Source organism: Ictidomys tridecemlineatus, chromosome 15, assembly GCF_052094955.1.
Source record: "Ictidomys tridecemlineatus isolate mIctTri1 chromosome 15, mIctTri1.hap1, whole genome shotgun sequence".
NCBI classification, from domain to species: domain Eukaryota; kingdom Metazoa; phylum Chordata; class Mammalia; order Rodentia; family Sciuridae; genus Ictidomys; species Ictidomys tridecemlineatus.
Window position 1 is genome coordinate 10659894 of NC_135491.1, and position 14638 is coordinate 10674531.

General features: G+C 55.7%; 1 protein-coding gene across 2 annotated transcripts; it reads left to right on the forward strand.

Annotated features, from left to right (window-relative positions):
• Window positions 1-5409: 5409 nt before the first annotated feature.
• Ckm (creatine kinase, M-type) lies at window positions 5410-14638 on the forward strand. Of its 2 annotated transcripts, none has more exons than XM_078031900.1 (8): window positions 5410-5431; window positions 8278-8475; window positions 9571-9725; window positions 10044-10176; window positions 11670-11841; window positions 13054-13177; window positions 13445-13634; window positions 14113-14638. In XM_078031900.1, the coding sequence occupies exons 2-8, from the start codon at window positions 8283-8285 to the stop codon at window positions 14289-14291; spliced, it is 1146 nt and encodes a 381-aa protein (XP_077888026.1). In that variant the 5' UTR covers window positions 5410-5431; window positions 8278-8282; the 3' UTR covers window positions 14292-14638. The 2 variants fall into 2 exon arrangements, with proteins under 2 accessions (XP_077888026.1, XP_005338275.1); XM_005338218.4 differs by lacking the exon at window positions 5410-5431 and adding an exon at window positions 5794-5952.

Consider the following 14638-nt stretch of genomic DNA (forward strand, 5'->3'; position numbering starts at 1 on the left):
AGGGGGCGCCGCTGCTCCGTGGACCAGGCCCACCCCAGCGTCATTCGGAACCTGCGTCTCCGACCACCTGCCTCTGACAATCTCCAGCGCAGAGACTTCCTCCTCCTGGAAGCCCTCTCGGACCACCCCCAGCCTAGGCCTGCAGCCTCTGGGGCTCCCACACCCCTAGCCTGCGCATTCTGGGTCATCACTGTCTGGGGACCCGTCTGTCTCCCATACTGGACTGTGAATTCCTGGAGAGCAGGACAGGGCTAGGTGCCAGTTGGTCACCACGCTGTCCCCAGGGCCACCCTACAGAGGGCAAACAGAGATGACACTCTGCAGATTGAGTGTTGATTGGATCATGGGAAAAAAAACTCAAACTCACATTCTAACTCTGCCAGGTATTAGTAGCCACAGGGTTGAAGGGGCAGCTGAGCCCCTTCATGGATGTGGTCACACTTAGGTAGTGAGGGGACTGGAGTCTGGTGGCCCAGCTTGGTCATTGTTGGCTGTGTGATCACCGGCTAGGAAATGACCTCTCTGGGTTTCAGGTTCCTGGTCTGTGAAACCAGACTCCCAGGGGCAACCTACTCAGGGAGGCTGCTCGGACAGTCATTGAGAGATCCAAAACAGTCTTAGAACAGGTGGTGGTCAACAGTGTGGGGAGAGGCAGGGAGAGGGGCCCAGGAAGATGGGGGTTCAAATCCAGGCCTTCCCATTTCCTCTCCATGTAACCTGGGGCAACAGTGATCTCTTGAACCTCTATCTCCTTATCTGTAAAACAGCCACCACAGCGAGGATTAAATGAGATAAAGGGAAAGGGAAAGGTGTGGACTAAGGCAAACATTCTCCAGGCTGGCCCTGGGCCAAGCCGTGGTGCACATGCCAGTGAGGGCCGGGAGTTCTGAACTCCTACCCAGAGCAGGCCTGTGCCAAATCCTGCCTGCGGTAGGTCACCTCCATTAGTCCTTACCACAGGTATGCCGGTTACCCCCACTCCACATGGAAGATGAGGCACAGAGAGGTTGAGTGACTCTTCCAAGGTTCCACAGCCAAGGACTAGTGGAATCCATACAGCCACCCACTCTGACTAGTCCCATCTAAAGATGAGTAACTGAGGCTCAGAGGGAACAAATGATTTCCCAAAGACCACAGTCAAGAAGGCATTCAATGAATATCCCATTCTATCCCTTAGGGCCTCAGTTCGCCTGGTCAGGATAATGGGTGGATAAATTGGGGGCTTTTCTACTTTCAACTCTTGGCCACAGTTTAATTTTAAAAAGTAATGCACTGGGGCTGGGGTTGTGGCTCAGTGGTAGAACACTTGCCTAGCATGTGTGAGGCACTGGGTTCGATCCCTGGCACCACATAAAAATAAAAACAAATAAATAAAGGTATTGGGTCCATCTACAAAAAAAAAAAAAAAAAGAGTAATGCACTGTTAGGCATTATGGTGCATGCCTCTAATCCCAGCTTCTTGGTAGGCCGAGGCAGGAGGATTATAAGTTCGAGGCCAACCTCAGCAACGTAGCAAGACCCTGCCTCAAAATAAATTTTTAAAAAAGAAAGAAAAGCCAGGCATGGTGGCTCTCGCCTGCAATCCCAGTGGCTTGGGAGGCTGAGGCAGGAGGATTGAAGGTTCAAGGCCAGCCTCAGCAATTTAGTGGGACTGTAAGCAACCTAGTGAGACCCTGTCTCAAAAAATAAAAAAGGTCTGGGGATGTGGCTCAGTGGTTAAGCACCCTGGGTTCAATCTCTGATATAAAAAACAAAACAAAAGAGAAAGAGAGAAAGAGAGAGAAAAGAAAAAGGAAAATATGTGTGTAGATACCAGAGTGCAAAAAGTGGATTTTGTTTCTCCTTAACCCTACCATCCTTCCCAGAAGCGAACCCAGTTAGCAGTTTCCAGCATCCTTCCGGAGATACCGATGGATGTGGGTTGTGTGTGGATGTAGGAGAAGTGTGTGTCCCTTTAATAAAAACACAAAAGAAATCATGGGCTGGGGATATGGCTCAAGTGGTAGCGCGCTCGCCTGGCATGCGTGCGGCCCAGGTTCGATCCTCAGCACCACATACCAACAAAGATGTTGTGTCCGCCGATAACTAAAAAATAAATATTAAAAATTCTCTCTCTCTCTCTCTCTCTCTCTCTCACTCTCTCTTTAAAAAAAAAAATCATTATCACCATGGAGGGGACATTGGCTTTGGAGAATTTTTATTTTTTTTAATATTTATTTTTTAGTTCTTGGCGGACACAACATCTTTGTTGGTATGTGGTGCTGAGGATCAAACCCGGGCCGCACGCATGCCAGGCGAGTGCGCTACCACTTGAGCCACATCCCCAGCCCGGGACACTGCCTTTGGATGCTGCTCCGTGACCTGACTTCCTTTGGTCAGGGGTAGGGGGCACAGGTGTCAGTCACGCCAGTTCTGAGCTTAGACCTTAAGAGACCTGAACACGTCCTGCTGCAGCCCCAGCGTGGCCAAGATGGGAGCTCCTCCCCCTTCAGCCTGCACCCACCCAAGTCCGCTTCCAAGCAGAGCATCCCTGCAAGACCCACAGATCAGCCCAATCCACGTCTGTTCTTTGTTTATTTATTTACTCGTACTAAGGGTTGAACCCACAGGCACTCAACCACCGAGCCACATCCCCAGCACTTTTCATTTTTAATTTTGAGACAGGGTCTCCCTGAGTTTCTGAGGCTGGCTTTGAACTTGCCATCCTCCTGCCTCAGCCTCCTGAGCAGCTGCTTTTTTTTTTAACCAATTTCTTTCTTGGTGTTGGGATGAACCTAGCGCCTCTGCATGCTGGGTAAACTCGAATTCCATCCCAAGCACCACACACACAAAGACTGCATTCTGGATTTTGGAATGGTGTTTTCCATAGCATTTTGGTGAAAATAAGTATATTTTCATAATTTTTCCCACTTGATAATACATTTTGACCCAGCAGCTCGGGAAGCTGAGACAGGAGGATCACTAGTTTGAGGCCAGCCTCAGCAATCAAGCAAGACCTTAAGCAATTTGGCGAGACCCTGTCTCAACAAAATAAAAAGGGCTGGATCTGGGGCTCGGTGGTTAAGCACCCCTGGGTTCAGTCCCTGGTAACAAACCACCACCACCACCAAAACCCCACAAAACCTTCCAATATATCCTGCCAATTTTTCTGAAGCAGAACATACAGATTAGCTTTATTTATATTTTATACACAGCTGCATAGTATTCCAGTAAGTGATGTCTCATCTTTTATCTTTTTGGAGGTGGCATGGAAAATATCCTCTATCTACTCAGGTGTACATATGTATAAAAGTTCATTGACCCTTAGAGCACTTCAAGGAATGTAAGTTTTACCTTAATTTTTTAAAAAGTAGATTTGGGAAGAGAAACCATGATATGGATAGATATGAATATCCAAACACTCCAAATGTAATATAAGAATAAATTTGAAATAACAGAACGTCAAAACACACACATTGGGGGATGCAGCTACAGCGGCACCTGGAGGAAGATGCGTAGCCAATGGTGAAGACTGGTGTGGAGGGCCTGGGGTGGGGCAGGTGGAGGTCATGAGAGGCTTTCTTTTATTTTTTTACTCAGCCGACAAACACTAATTTATCTCCAGGGCACTAGAGAGCCATGGCAGGCTCTCAACAGGCAGGGTTGGCATTAGGGAGTAGGTGGGAGAGGGGAACACTGGGACAGGAGTCCAGGACAGAGGACCTTGGAGGGAGTCTTGAGCTGTGGCAGGCACTGGAGAGATGGAGAAGGGATGGGCCCTGGGGACTGAGACGGACTTTATGAATATGAGGGATCATAAGCTCCCCAGGGTCACTTGTTCCTGTGAGATTCAACATGCAGCGGATACAGTGCAGGGGCAGGGCCTGCCTTTGATTGGGTCAGCCCAGATCACATGACTGAACCATTGCTACAAGGGATTCTGGGAAACTGAGTTCGGGTAGTTTGGGCTTCTCCAGCGGAGGCTGGCTTAGGATGGGGACTTCCCCAGGCTTAAGAGTTCTGCTGACACTGTGTGGCCCGAATCAAGAAGTCAAATGCTCCACTGGGGATTATCAGGAGCCCATGGGGCTGGGCTGTGCCACCTGCCAGGTGTGTGATGCAACTGGCTTCCCCGGCCCCCTGCCCTCAGCCCTCCCTGGCTTCCATAAACACAGAGTGTGCTGAAGCTCTCCTCTCGGCCCCCAGGGTCCTTCAGGCGTCTTCCTGTCCCCTCTCCAACCTCATCTTCTTTCTCACACATTTCCTTGGCTACATTTGCTCCTACTCTGGCCTCCTGCCTGTCCTCAGATGGGCAAGCCACTCCCACCTCAGGGCCTTTGCACCTGCTACTCCCCCAGAACCTCCCATAGCTGGCTCCCTCCTCTCTTTCAGGCCTCTGCACCTTCCCAGAGACGCCTGCCTTGACCTCCCCTGCTGCGTCCCCGCTGTCATCTTACCTCCTTTATTTTCCTTCAGAAATCCTTGTTGAAACCTCACCTCCATGAGGGAGGGAACGCGGCTGTATTCTGCTGTACCCCCAATAAATGCTCAGTAAATAATTGTTTCTAGTTCCTTTTCGTTCTCTGGGCCTCTGCCTCTCTAACCACCAAGGAGGCCTTTGCTCATCTGACCTTGCTGGGAAGGGGCAGGTAGGTGCGGAGATCAGGAGTGGGACCCCAGGGACATTTCTCAAGCATTCCTTCCTGTCCCCGCTCCCCACGTCAGGAGTCTGGGGAGAGGAGAGGCTCCATTCACCCCCCAGAGCTCAACTGCCCGGGGGCCTGGAGGAGGCCAGGGAGATGCCCGAGGAGGCGGAGACCCCAGCGGGAGGCACGAGGAGGGCAGGAACCCCCTTCTCCACTGCTTTCCTGGGGAGGCTCCTGGCTGACCGCAGCCTCCTCAATGCTGTCCCCACTTGACAGAGCCCCCCCCAGCCCCTGAGGTCCCGGTCACCCCTGGGCTGCCACAAGGTCCTGCTCCAGCTCCACGGCTCCACTCCAGTGCGTGGTCACAGGCTCTGCCCAGCCCACCCTTCCCGGGCCTGGGTGCGCCACCAGCGGCCCAAGGCTGCCCTTGTAAGGAGGCAAGGCCTGGGGACACCCGAGACACCGGGTTATAATTAACCCAGACACGTGGCGACCACCCCGACACCTGCCGCCCGACCCCCCCAGCACCCCAGGCCTCTGCCCGGCCTCCCAGAGGGGACAGCAGAGCTGGCCCTAAAAATAGCTCCTCTCTGAGCTGGCCTGTCCCTCACGGTCCCCTCCCCAGCGGAAATCTCCCAGTGACATGGCCGGGGGAAGGGCGGCCACCGCTGCCAGCCCCACCCTGAGTGTGAGCCTCCAGGTCAGCCCACAGCTGGGGTCCCGCCCTCTCGGGGCCACCCAGGGGAGCAGTGGGCGTCCAGGGTCTGCCCCGCGTCCAGGTGTGGCCTGGGCCTTCCTCCTCCCAGGTTGGTGGCAGGGGGCGAGTTGCCGCTCTCTGGGGCTCCGTGTCCTCTGGCTCACAGGGTCCCCGGCTCTCCTGAGGCCACCGCTGAGGACCAGGGCTGCCCCTGGCCAGGGTCAGGGCTGCTGGGGGCTGAGTGGGGACCCAGGAGGCGCCTGGCGGTGGCAGCAGCCCCAGGGGCCAGGGGAGACTGGCTTCTACGTGCCGGGACGTGGGCAGTCACTGTCCCATGTTCCTGGCGGGGGGCCAGCTGTCCCTGCCAGCCCGACTCAGCACTTGATCGGGGACTGGCTTGGCGACGGGGGGCCGGGCCCGCCGGGGACAGCCCATACAAGGCCATGGGCTGGGCGAGAGGCACGCCTGGGTCCAGGGTGGGCACGGCGCCCGGGCAATGGGGTGAGAGGCCCCGCGCCTCCAGGCCCCCTCCCTGGGGACAGCCCTCTATATAGGGCTGGGGCTGCGGGCCCCTCCCGGGTCACAGTCGCCTGCAGGACACAGAGAGCCCCTTCAGCCCAGCCCAACCAGGTACTGCCCGGGGAGCCAGGGTGGCCACAGCAGGGTCCCCGGGGGCCGGAGGCGGCCTGGCTCTGGAAGGGCCTGTGTCGGGCTCCCCTGGGGGGCACTGGCCGTGAGGGGTGGGCGGGGGCTCCATGTCCTCTGCACCTGGGCCCGCCTGTCCCCACTGGATATTCCTGCAGCAGGAGCTGTGGGGCAGGGGGAGGGATCCCCGGGGACACACCGGGGCTGGACAGCTGCTCACCGTCACCCCCTGCAAGGCACGGGGGGCCCAGGACTGTGTGCATGACGGTCTGTCACCAGAACCGGGTGCCCGGCCCCAGGGGGCGTCGGTGTCTGCATGTCACCTGTCGGGGCTGCTAAAGCAGGTGCCGGGGCACTTGGGTGGCATGGGCTCCCGTGGCGTCCCTGTGACCTTGTGCCTGACTTCTGGGACTCTCCTTTGCATGCCTCTGCCTTGGCGTGGCCCCAGCCTGGGGGTGTGACCGTGGACCTCGGTTTCCGTGAGATCTGGGGTGTCCCCTGGGGGTCACTCCCTTGCCTCAGCTCCCCTGGGGTGTCCCTGGCAGGGATGGGGGTGGGGACACCCTCAGAAGGGGGGGTCTGGGCTGGAAGCCCGGGATGTCCTTGAGCCCGAGGCCAGCATGCTGTCCTCCGGCCATGCTGGCCCACCTGTCCTGGGCTGCTGACGGGGTGCAAGCTGAGACCCGGAATGTGGGGGTGGAGGCGGGAGTCTGCCAGGTCCTAAAAATAGCCACCCTGGACAGCAGTGCCCAGGACCTTGGTGGGTCCCCGCCCCCCGGCCCCACCCCTGCCCTCATCTCACCCGCCTCCACCCCATACCTACTTCCCGTTGCTGCCCCCCACTATCTCTGTGGAGGGTCCCTCTTCCTTCCAGGGTCTAGCAAGCCCAATAACACTGACAATCGCAGTCCCACGGGCCCACTCCACGCCAGGGCTTGGCCACCCCAGTAGGAGGGCTCCACTCAGAGGATCCCAAGGTTCAGAGAGACCTATTGATTGTCCTGAGGTCACACAGCAGGGAAATGGTATAGGTGGGATTTGAACTCTGCTCTGCTGACTCCAAGGTTGAACTTTTCTCTCTGACTGAGCCCTGCAGAATTGGCAGCTGGCAGAAGCGGGGACAGATGCCCAGCATGGCCCCCTCCTCATCTTTTGATTGAGGATCTTCATGAAGTCCATGCCCCTTCTCTGCTTATAACCCCATTCCCAGCTACGCCCTCTCCTCCGCCTCCTCACCAGGCTCCACGCAGACCCCCGTAAACAGTAACAACAATAGCCAAACAAAAGTAGGTGTGCGGTGTGCCAGGCCGTCCCAAGTGCTTGACCTGCATTTAACTCATTGAATCTTTTCAATACTCCCATGAGGTGAGCACTGTTATCAATCCCCATTTTACAGATGAATTAATTGAGGCACAGAGAGGTTAAGCAACTTGCCCAAGGGCACACAGTTAGTCATAAATAGCAGAGCTGGGATTTGAACCCAGGCCATCTGGTTCCAGAACCTACATTCTTCTCTATGTCATGGTGTTTTTCTGACCTGGGGCTTCCCTCTTGTTACCCAGAAAATGAGTTCTTTCAAGGTTAGCAGACCGGGCTCACCTAGCCCAGATGCGTCAGAATCAGGGCCCTAAGACTCCAGATGCTTCCTGACAGGATGCAGGTGCAGAGGGGACGGCTCTTGCTCCAAGCCCCACAGTCTGCCTGGTTCCCTAGCTGTTCTCTGCCAGATGGGAGCCAATCTTCCTCACCTGCCCGCCACCAGGATCCCCATGCCATCACTGTCACCAGGGAGGTCCAAGGAGTTCCTAGAGAGGAGGACTCAACTGAGGACAGGCAGGGTTTTTGACAAACAGAGCAGAAATGAATTTAGGAATGTATCAGAAGCACAGAGGTGTGTGGGTTTGGTTTTTTTTTTTTTTTTTGGTCCTGGGGATTGAACTCGGGGGCACTCGACCACTGAGCCACGTCTCCAGCCCTACTTTGAATTTATTTAGAGACAGGGTCTCACTGAGTCGCTTAGCACCTCACTTTTGCTGAGGCTGGCTTCAAACTCGCAATCCTCCTGCCTCAGCCTCCCGAGCCGCTGGGATGACAGGCGAGGGCCACCGCACTTCTTAAAACACCCCTCTTAGCCTGTTGCTCGGTGGGCTAGTTAACAGCGCACAATTTTCAAAAGTGGGTGAACTGATGGTAAGTTTAAGATTGACAGATGCCCAGAAACTTGGCAGCGACAGGCCTGGAGAGAAACGTGCAGTTTACAACTACACGCTTTGTCCTTCCGTCTCTCCACCTGCTCTCTCCGCCCCCCAGCCACCATGCCGTTCGGCAACACCCACAACAAGTTCAAGCTGAACTTCAAGCCTGAGGAGGAGTACCCAGACCTCAGCAAGCACAACAACCACATGGCCAAGGTGCTGACCCCTGACCTCTACAAGAAGCTGCGGGACAAGGAGACGCCGTCGGGCTTCACCCTGGATGACGTCATCCAGACGGGTGTGGACAACCCAGGTAAGCAGCCCAGGGAGCACCGTGGGGACTGGGGGGCTGGAGGCCACCAGCCAGCCCCACCCCCTCCTCAGTCCTCGCGTCTGTACATGGGGACACACTTTGTGGCAGTCGTGAGATACTCCAAATGAGCGACACACAGAAAGCGCACGGTGGGTGCAGGCACATGGCACTCGAAACCTGTGCACAATCATAAAGTGAGGCCCCTGAGGAGGTCACGGAATCTTCCTGAGCTTCAGTTTCCTCCCCTGCAAAATGGGTGCCCGTGTTGGGAAAGCTCCAGGGCCCACGCGCCCAGGGCTCGGCGCTGAGCTGCATGCAGCGTGTGCACCCCAGCACCCAGGGTCTTTCTCTAAGGACTCCTGGAGCCGCCGGAGAGCCCCAGCCCCTTCTTGCAGCAACTCACCCTGAGACCCGGAAGGGGCCCCTGGCTCCAGTCCTCTGCTTCTCCTGCTGGTGTCTGCAGCCCCGTGAATGCTGGCCCAGCGCTCTTCCACTGAAGAGACCCAGCCACTGCTCCTTTGGGGGGACTGCTGGGGAGTACTGGGGATTGAACCCAGGGGCGTTCTACCCCCCTGAGCTACATCCCCAGAATTTTTATTTCTTATTTTGATACAAGGTCTAAGTTGCTTTGGGCCTTGCTAAATTGCTGAGGCTGGCCTCAAACTTGTGATCCTCCTGCCTCAGCCTCCTAAACTGCTGGCATTACAGGCGTGTGCCACTGCACTTGGCAATTCTTTTTGAAAAATTTTTCCTTGATGGAAATGGAACCTAGGGTCTTGCACCTGCCAGGCAAATGCTCTACCACTGTACTACACCCCAACCCATAATTGGATCTTTCAAGGTTTTTATTACTAGTACTTTAGGCTAAGATGTCATGATTTGGGGACCAGGACCTTGTACCTAGTCCCTGAGACTCCCTTTCTCCTTTGCCCGCCTCTAGCATTTTCTACTCACTCCAGATGCCACCCCAGTCTCTCCCAGCGCTCCCTCCTAACCCGGGGGTCTTGAATGAAGCCCCCCAAGTACACACACACACACACACACACACACACACACACAGGGACCAACACCTCTGATCTCAGTCCCACCCCCCAGGCCACCCTTTCATCATGACCGTGGGCTGCGTGGCCGGGGACGAGGAGTCCTACACGGTTTTCAAGGATCTCTTCGACCCCATCATCCAGGACCGACACGGGGGCTACAAACCCACCGACAAGCACAAGACGGACCTCAACCACGAGAACCTCAAGGTGGGCTCCCAGCCGGCCGCGGGGCCAGGGAGAGGCCAGAGAGGGGCCCGCGACGACACGGAGATGGGGAGAGGGGAGGCCGGGAGGGGCGGGGGGGCTCAGATGGAAAAGGGGGACAGGCGGGGGGGGTGCCAGCAGCGGGCGCAGGGACAGGGAGAAGGCATATCCACAGGGAGCCGCGGGAGGGGCAGGCGATGGAAGGAAGTTTGGAGACAACCAGGACAGAGGCGGCCAGGAGGAGGGCAGAGGGCGGAGGGGAGGACCCAGGAGGGGGGGGAGGCCCGAGCTGGGGGCCCTGACTCGCCTCCTGCCGTGCAGGGCGGAGACGACCTGGACCCCAACTACGTGCTGAGCAGCCGCGTGCGCACCGGCCGCAGCATCAAGGGCTACACGCTGCCCCCGCACTGCTCCCGCGGCGAGCGGCGCGCCGTGGAGAAGCTGTCGGTGGAAGGTGAGCGCCGCCCGGGCCAGCCTCCCGCTCCGTGCTCCAACAGCGGGGGGCGTCGCCAGTGAGGCTGACAGCGTTACCTGTGTCCCCGTGGTCCTGAGGGGTCCTGAGATGTCCCACCCCAGCGTCCCAGGGTCCCCACATTCTCTCTGGTGCAATTTCTAGTTGCTCTGGTCCCCGTGGGAAGTGAGGGGAAGGAGCTCAGGGCAGGCTGGGAGGTGAGGGGAGCACCCTGGAAAAGGAGGTGTTGAGACGTCCTTGGCAGGAAGGCACTGTGGGGAAGAGCTGCAAGCAGGTGGACAGAAAGTGCAAAGGCCCTGGGGTGGGACTGTGTGTTGCTGGAGCAAGGAGACAGGTGGGTTGACGCAGGGTGGCCAAGTGGGGAGCAAGGTTGGAGAGGTGCCAGTGGCCAGACTCTGCCCTCTGGGCTGCTGGGAGGGCTTTGACTGACTCAGAGCTAGGCAGAAGCCACTGGAGGGTGGTGTGCAGAGAGGGACAGGGACACACTTGTGTAGATTCCTTGAGCTGTTGACCATGGGGGTGCAGGCAATGGTGGCAGCAGAGACTTTGAGGGGGCCAGTCCAGGCTGAAGAACAGGCCAGGGCAGGGGAAGCACAAGTGTGTTCCCAGATGACACCTCCAGGACCTGCAGGAGGCATGGTTCTGGTAAATATTTAACCGCTGGCTCCATAGGCAGGAAAAGTCCTGTTTTTCAGGGTTTTTCTGTGATCTAAATTCTCTTACCATGACTAATCGTGAGCTGTTAATGTGACGTCATACACACAGACGAGATGCACAGAGTAGGTAGTATTTCCAGCACAATAGTGAAAAACTTCAACAATACAGAAAATACATTTAACAGCATAATATATAATATGTAATGTTATTATGCTATATGACATGTTATGTTAATATATAAATATAAAATATATACTATAGCATAAAACATATACTATAAAACATATATAACGGGTTATATGATATATATTATGTTACATATTATTTATTGTTTTATATGCTAAATGTACTATACATAGTACATTTATACATATAAGAATGTATAAAATGCATCTAGATATTACATAAATACATATTTATGTAATATATATTTACATAATATATATTACATAAATATACATATTTTTCATACATGTATACAAATCTATTCCTTACATAATATAATTTATACATGTGAATATATACAAATAACACACCGGCAATCTTAGACTAACTGTGGCTCCCCAAACCCCAAGGCTTAGCCCTCTGTCTTCCCGCAGTGCAGAGCCCCTGCAAGTGGACTGGGTGGGACTATCTGTCTGCTCCTGGGCCCTGGGCAGACAGGGGAGGGACAGCTTGTGCCACAGTCACAGTGTTTAGGTGCCTTCAGGACACCCATGGGGTCGAACCCATCAAGGGCGGCGGTGTGGGGTCCCCAGCCTCCACCCCTGGGTTGAAGGGGGTCAGGCTGTTGACCAGTGCCTCCTGTGGCTCCTTAGCCCTCAACAGCCTGACGGGCGAGTTCAAGGGAAAGTACTATCCTCTGAAGGGCATGACCGAGCAGGAGCAGCAGCAGCTCATCGATGACCACTTCCTGTTCGACAAGCCTGTGTCCCCACTGCTGCTGGCCTCGGGCATGGCCCGCGACTGGCCCGACGCCAGAGGCATCTGGTGAGCCCCCCCCCTCAGCTGCCTCTTGCCCCAGCTTTTCTTGCAGTCCCCCAGGATGCCCCCTCTCCTCCCCCATGATCAAATACCGTGACCCCCCCCCTCCGGCTCTGCCTATCCTGGGGTTTTTGTGTCATATTTTGGGAAACTTGGACTAGAGAAGTGCAGTTAAAAATTCATGGACTTGAACCAGATTCCGTGGGCTCCAGTCCCAGCTCTGTTATTTACTAGCTATGTGACCCTGGGCTGCCAGTAATCCCAGCTACTTGGGAGGCTGAGGATCTGGCCAGCCTGGCCAGACCTTCTAGAGAGGGGGCGGGGGGTGGTGGGGGGGGAGAGAGAGAGAGAGAGAGAGAGAGAGAGAGAGAGAAGAGAAGAGAAGAGAAGAGAAGAGAAGAGAAGAGAGAGGAAGAGAAAAGAAAGAAAAAAGAAAAGTGACTTGGAAAAATGAATTACCTTCTCCATAGTGTCCCCTTCTATAAAATGGGGATCCCAGTAACTCTCGGCTTTTGGAATTCTTTCAAGATCTAAAAAAGCTGATTTATGTGAAACTAATTTAGGGATTCAAAGATTCATAGAAAGCATAACTAATAGTCACAGTAACCAAGATAATCCTAATGGCAGGTGCCAAGCGCTTGTGTACCCAGGCACTGGTCAGATTCCTTGGGCTCAAATCCCAGATGTAGGATTGCCAAGATTTGTCGTTTCTGAGTCTAAGCTTCTATGTGCTAAAGATTCTAAGATTCCAAGAATTGTGTGTGTGTGTGTGTGTGTGTGTGTGTGTGTTGTGGTCCTTGGACACAGTCTGCAAGTGCTTTACCACTGGGCTACACCCTAGCCCCAGGAGTCTTTAATGATGTTCAAAGTTTTCGTTGTAGATGGACACAATACCTTTATTTATTTATCTCTATGTGGTGCTGAAGATCGAGCCCAGGCCTCTAGGCCAGGGCTCTACCACTGAGCCACCACCCCAGCCCCACGTTCAGAGGTTTTGAACCCTCTACAAGTTCTTGATCCCAGATTTGAGGATTTGGATATCCTGTGAGGGCGCAGTCTTTGGGTTTAATTTTCTGCGAGAAATACAATGTCACTCACCTCATACCCTTCAGGCCTGCTTCCTTCAGCAGGAGGGGCCCGGGTTGTGCTCGGGCGACAGTGGGGGAATGGGGTTCCCACAGAGCTGACTCCCTGGCCTCTTGCCGCACCCCACTCTAGGCACAATGACAACAAGAGCTTCCTGGTGTGGGTGAATGAGGAGGATCACCTCCGGGTCATCTCGATGGAGAAGGGGGGCAACATGAAGGAAGTTTTCCGTCGCTTCTGCGTGGGGCTGCAGAAGGTGGGTGTGTGCCCCTCGCACTGACCTCCCACTGCATCCGGAAGCCCCGCCCCCGCCAAGGCCACACCCTTAAACTAGGCTCCACCCCTATGTCCAAGGCCAGCCTCCAAGAACCCGCCCCGAAACCCGGCAGAGTCTCCTCCCAGTTCTCCAGCTCCGCCCCCTTGGTGCCCGCCTCCATCCTGGTCCGCGCCTCGGCCCTGTGAACCCTGGTGTAGCTGGGAGTGCGTGCGGACATTGATCCCCGGTCCTCTCCCTCCACCTCAGATTGAGGAAATCTTTAAGAAGGCTGGCCACCCCTTCATGTGGAACGAGCACCTGGGTTACGTGCTGACCTGCCCATCCAACCTGGGCACTGGGTTGCGTGGAGGCGTGCATGTGAAGCTGCCACACCTGAGCAAGCACGCCAAGTTCGAGGAGATTCTCACCCGCCTGCGTCTGCAGAAGCGGGGCACAGGTACAGCCCCGCATCCCCTACCCCGCGGTGTCTGGGGCAGGTCCTTTGAGGTAGAGGAAGGGGAGGTGGAGCATCCCCGCGAGCTCTGGGATCGGTTAGGGCTTCCTGCTGTGAGCCTGTTCCTCCTCTGAAATACAAGTTAGCATGGTCATGGCCATATAATATGCATTTTGCATACCCGGGAATCCGTTCCTCAACGGTAAGTGGGTGGTCAGGATTAGCCCCCAAGCAGCAGGGATCTGCTGGGATCTTGCACACTTTGGCTTATTTTCATGTTGGGTGGTTGAGGGGTAAGGTACCTAAAGCCGGACACATGGACCCCAAGTAAACAGACATTAAGGAGGGAGGCTCTGTGTGCAGATGATCGGTCACATGGTAGGCATTCAATACACGCGCCTGTTGCAAGTGACACAGGGGCAGCCTCCGGCCACTCTGCATCTCGGCTCCTTCCTCACGCCTCTGGCCCCTGCTCCCACAGGTGGCGTGGACACAGCTGCAGTGGGCTCTGTGTTTGACATATCCAACGCCGACCGGCTGGGCTCATCCGAGGTAGAGCAAGTGCAGCTGGTGGTGGACGGTGTGAAGCTCATGGTGGAAATGGAGAAGAAGCTGGAAAAGGGCCAGTCCATCGACGACATGATCCCTGCCCAGAAGTAGGCACCCAGCCCGCCCGCCGCCAAAGGCTGGAGCCCGGGCTCCCGGAGGACCCGGCGCACTGGAGGCCCAACCCTTCATCCCTTGCTCCGCCCCTCTCCCCACAGTCCCGCCCACAATGGTTCCGTTACCTGGACGCTCTCTCCGCCCTACTCGGAGTTCCTATTCCACCCCGAGTTCCAGCCAATGGGCTCCACCCTCTGGGCTCTGGCCAATGAAAAACCTCCCTCACCTCTGGGTGTCCAGGGCCCCGCCCACCACCAGCAGCTCCGGCCGACGCGGCGCCCGCGGCACTGCTGGAGCTCCTGCTTCTCCACGCAAAGCAAGAAATAAAAACAGTGGTGGCCTTA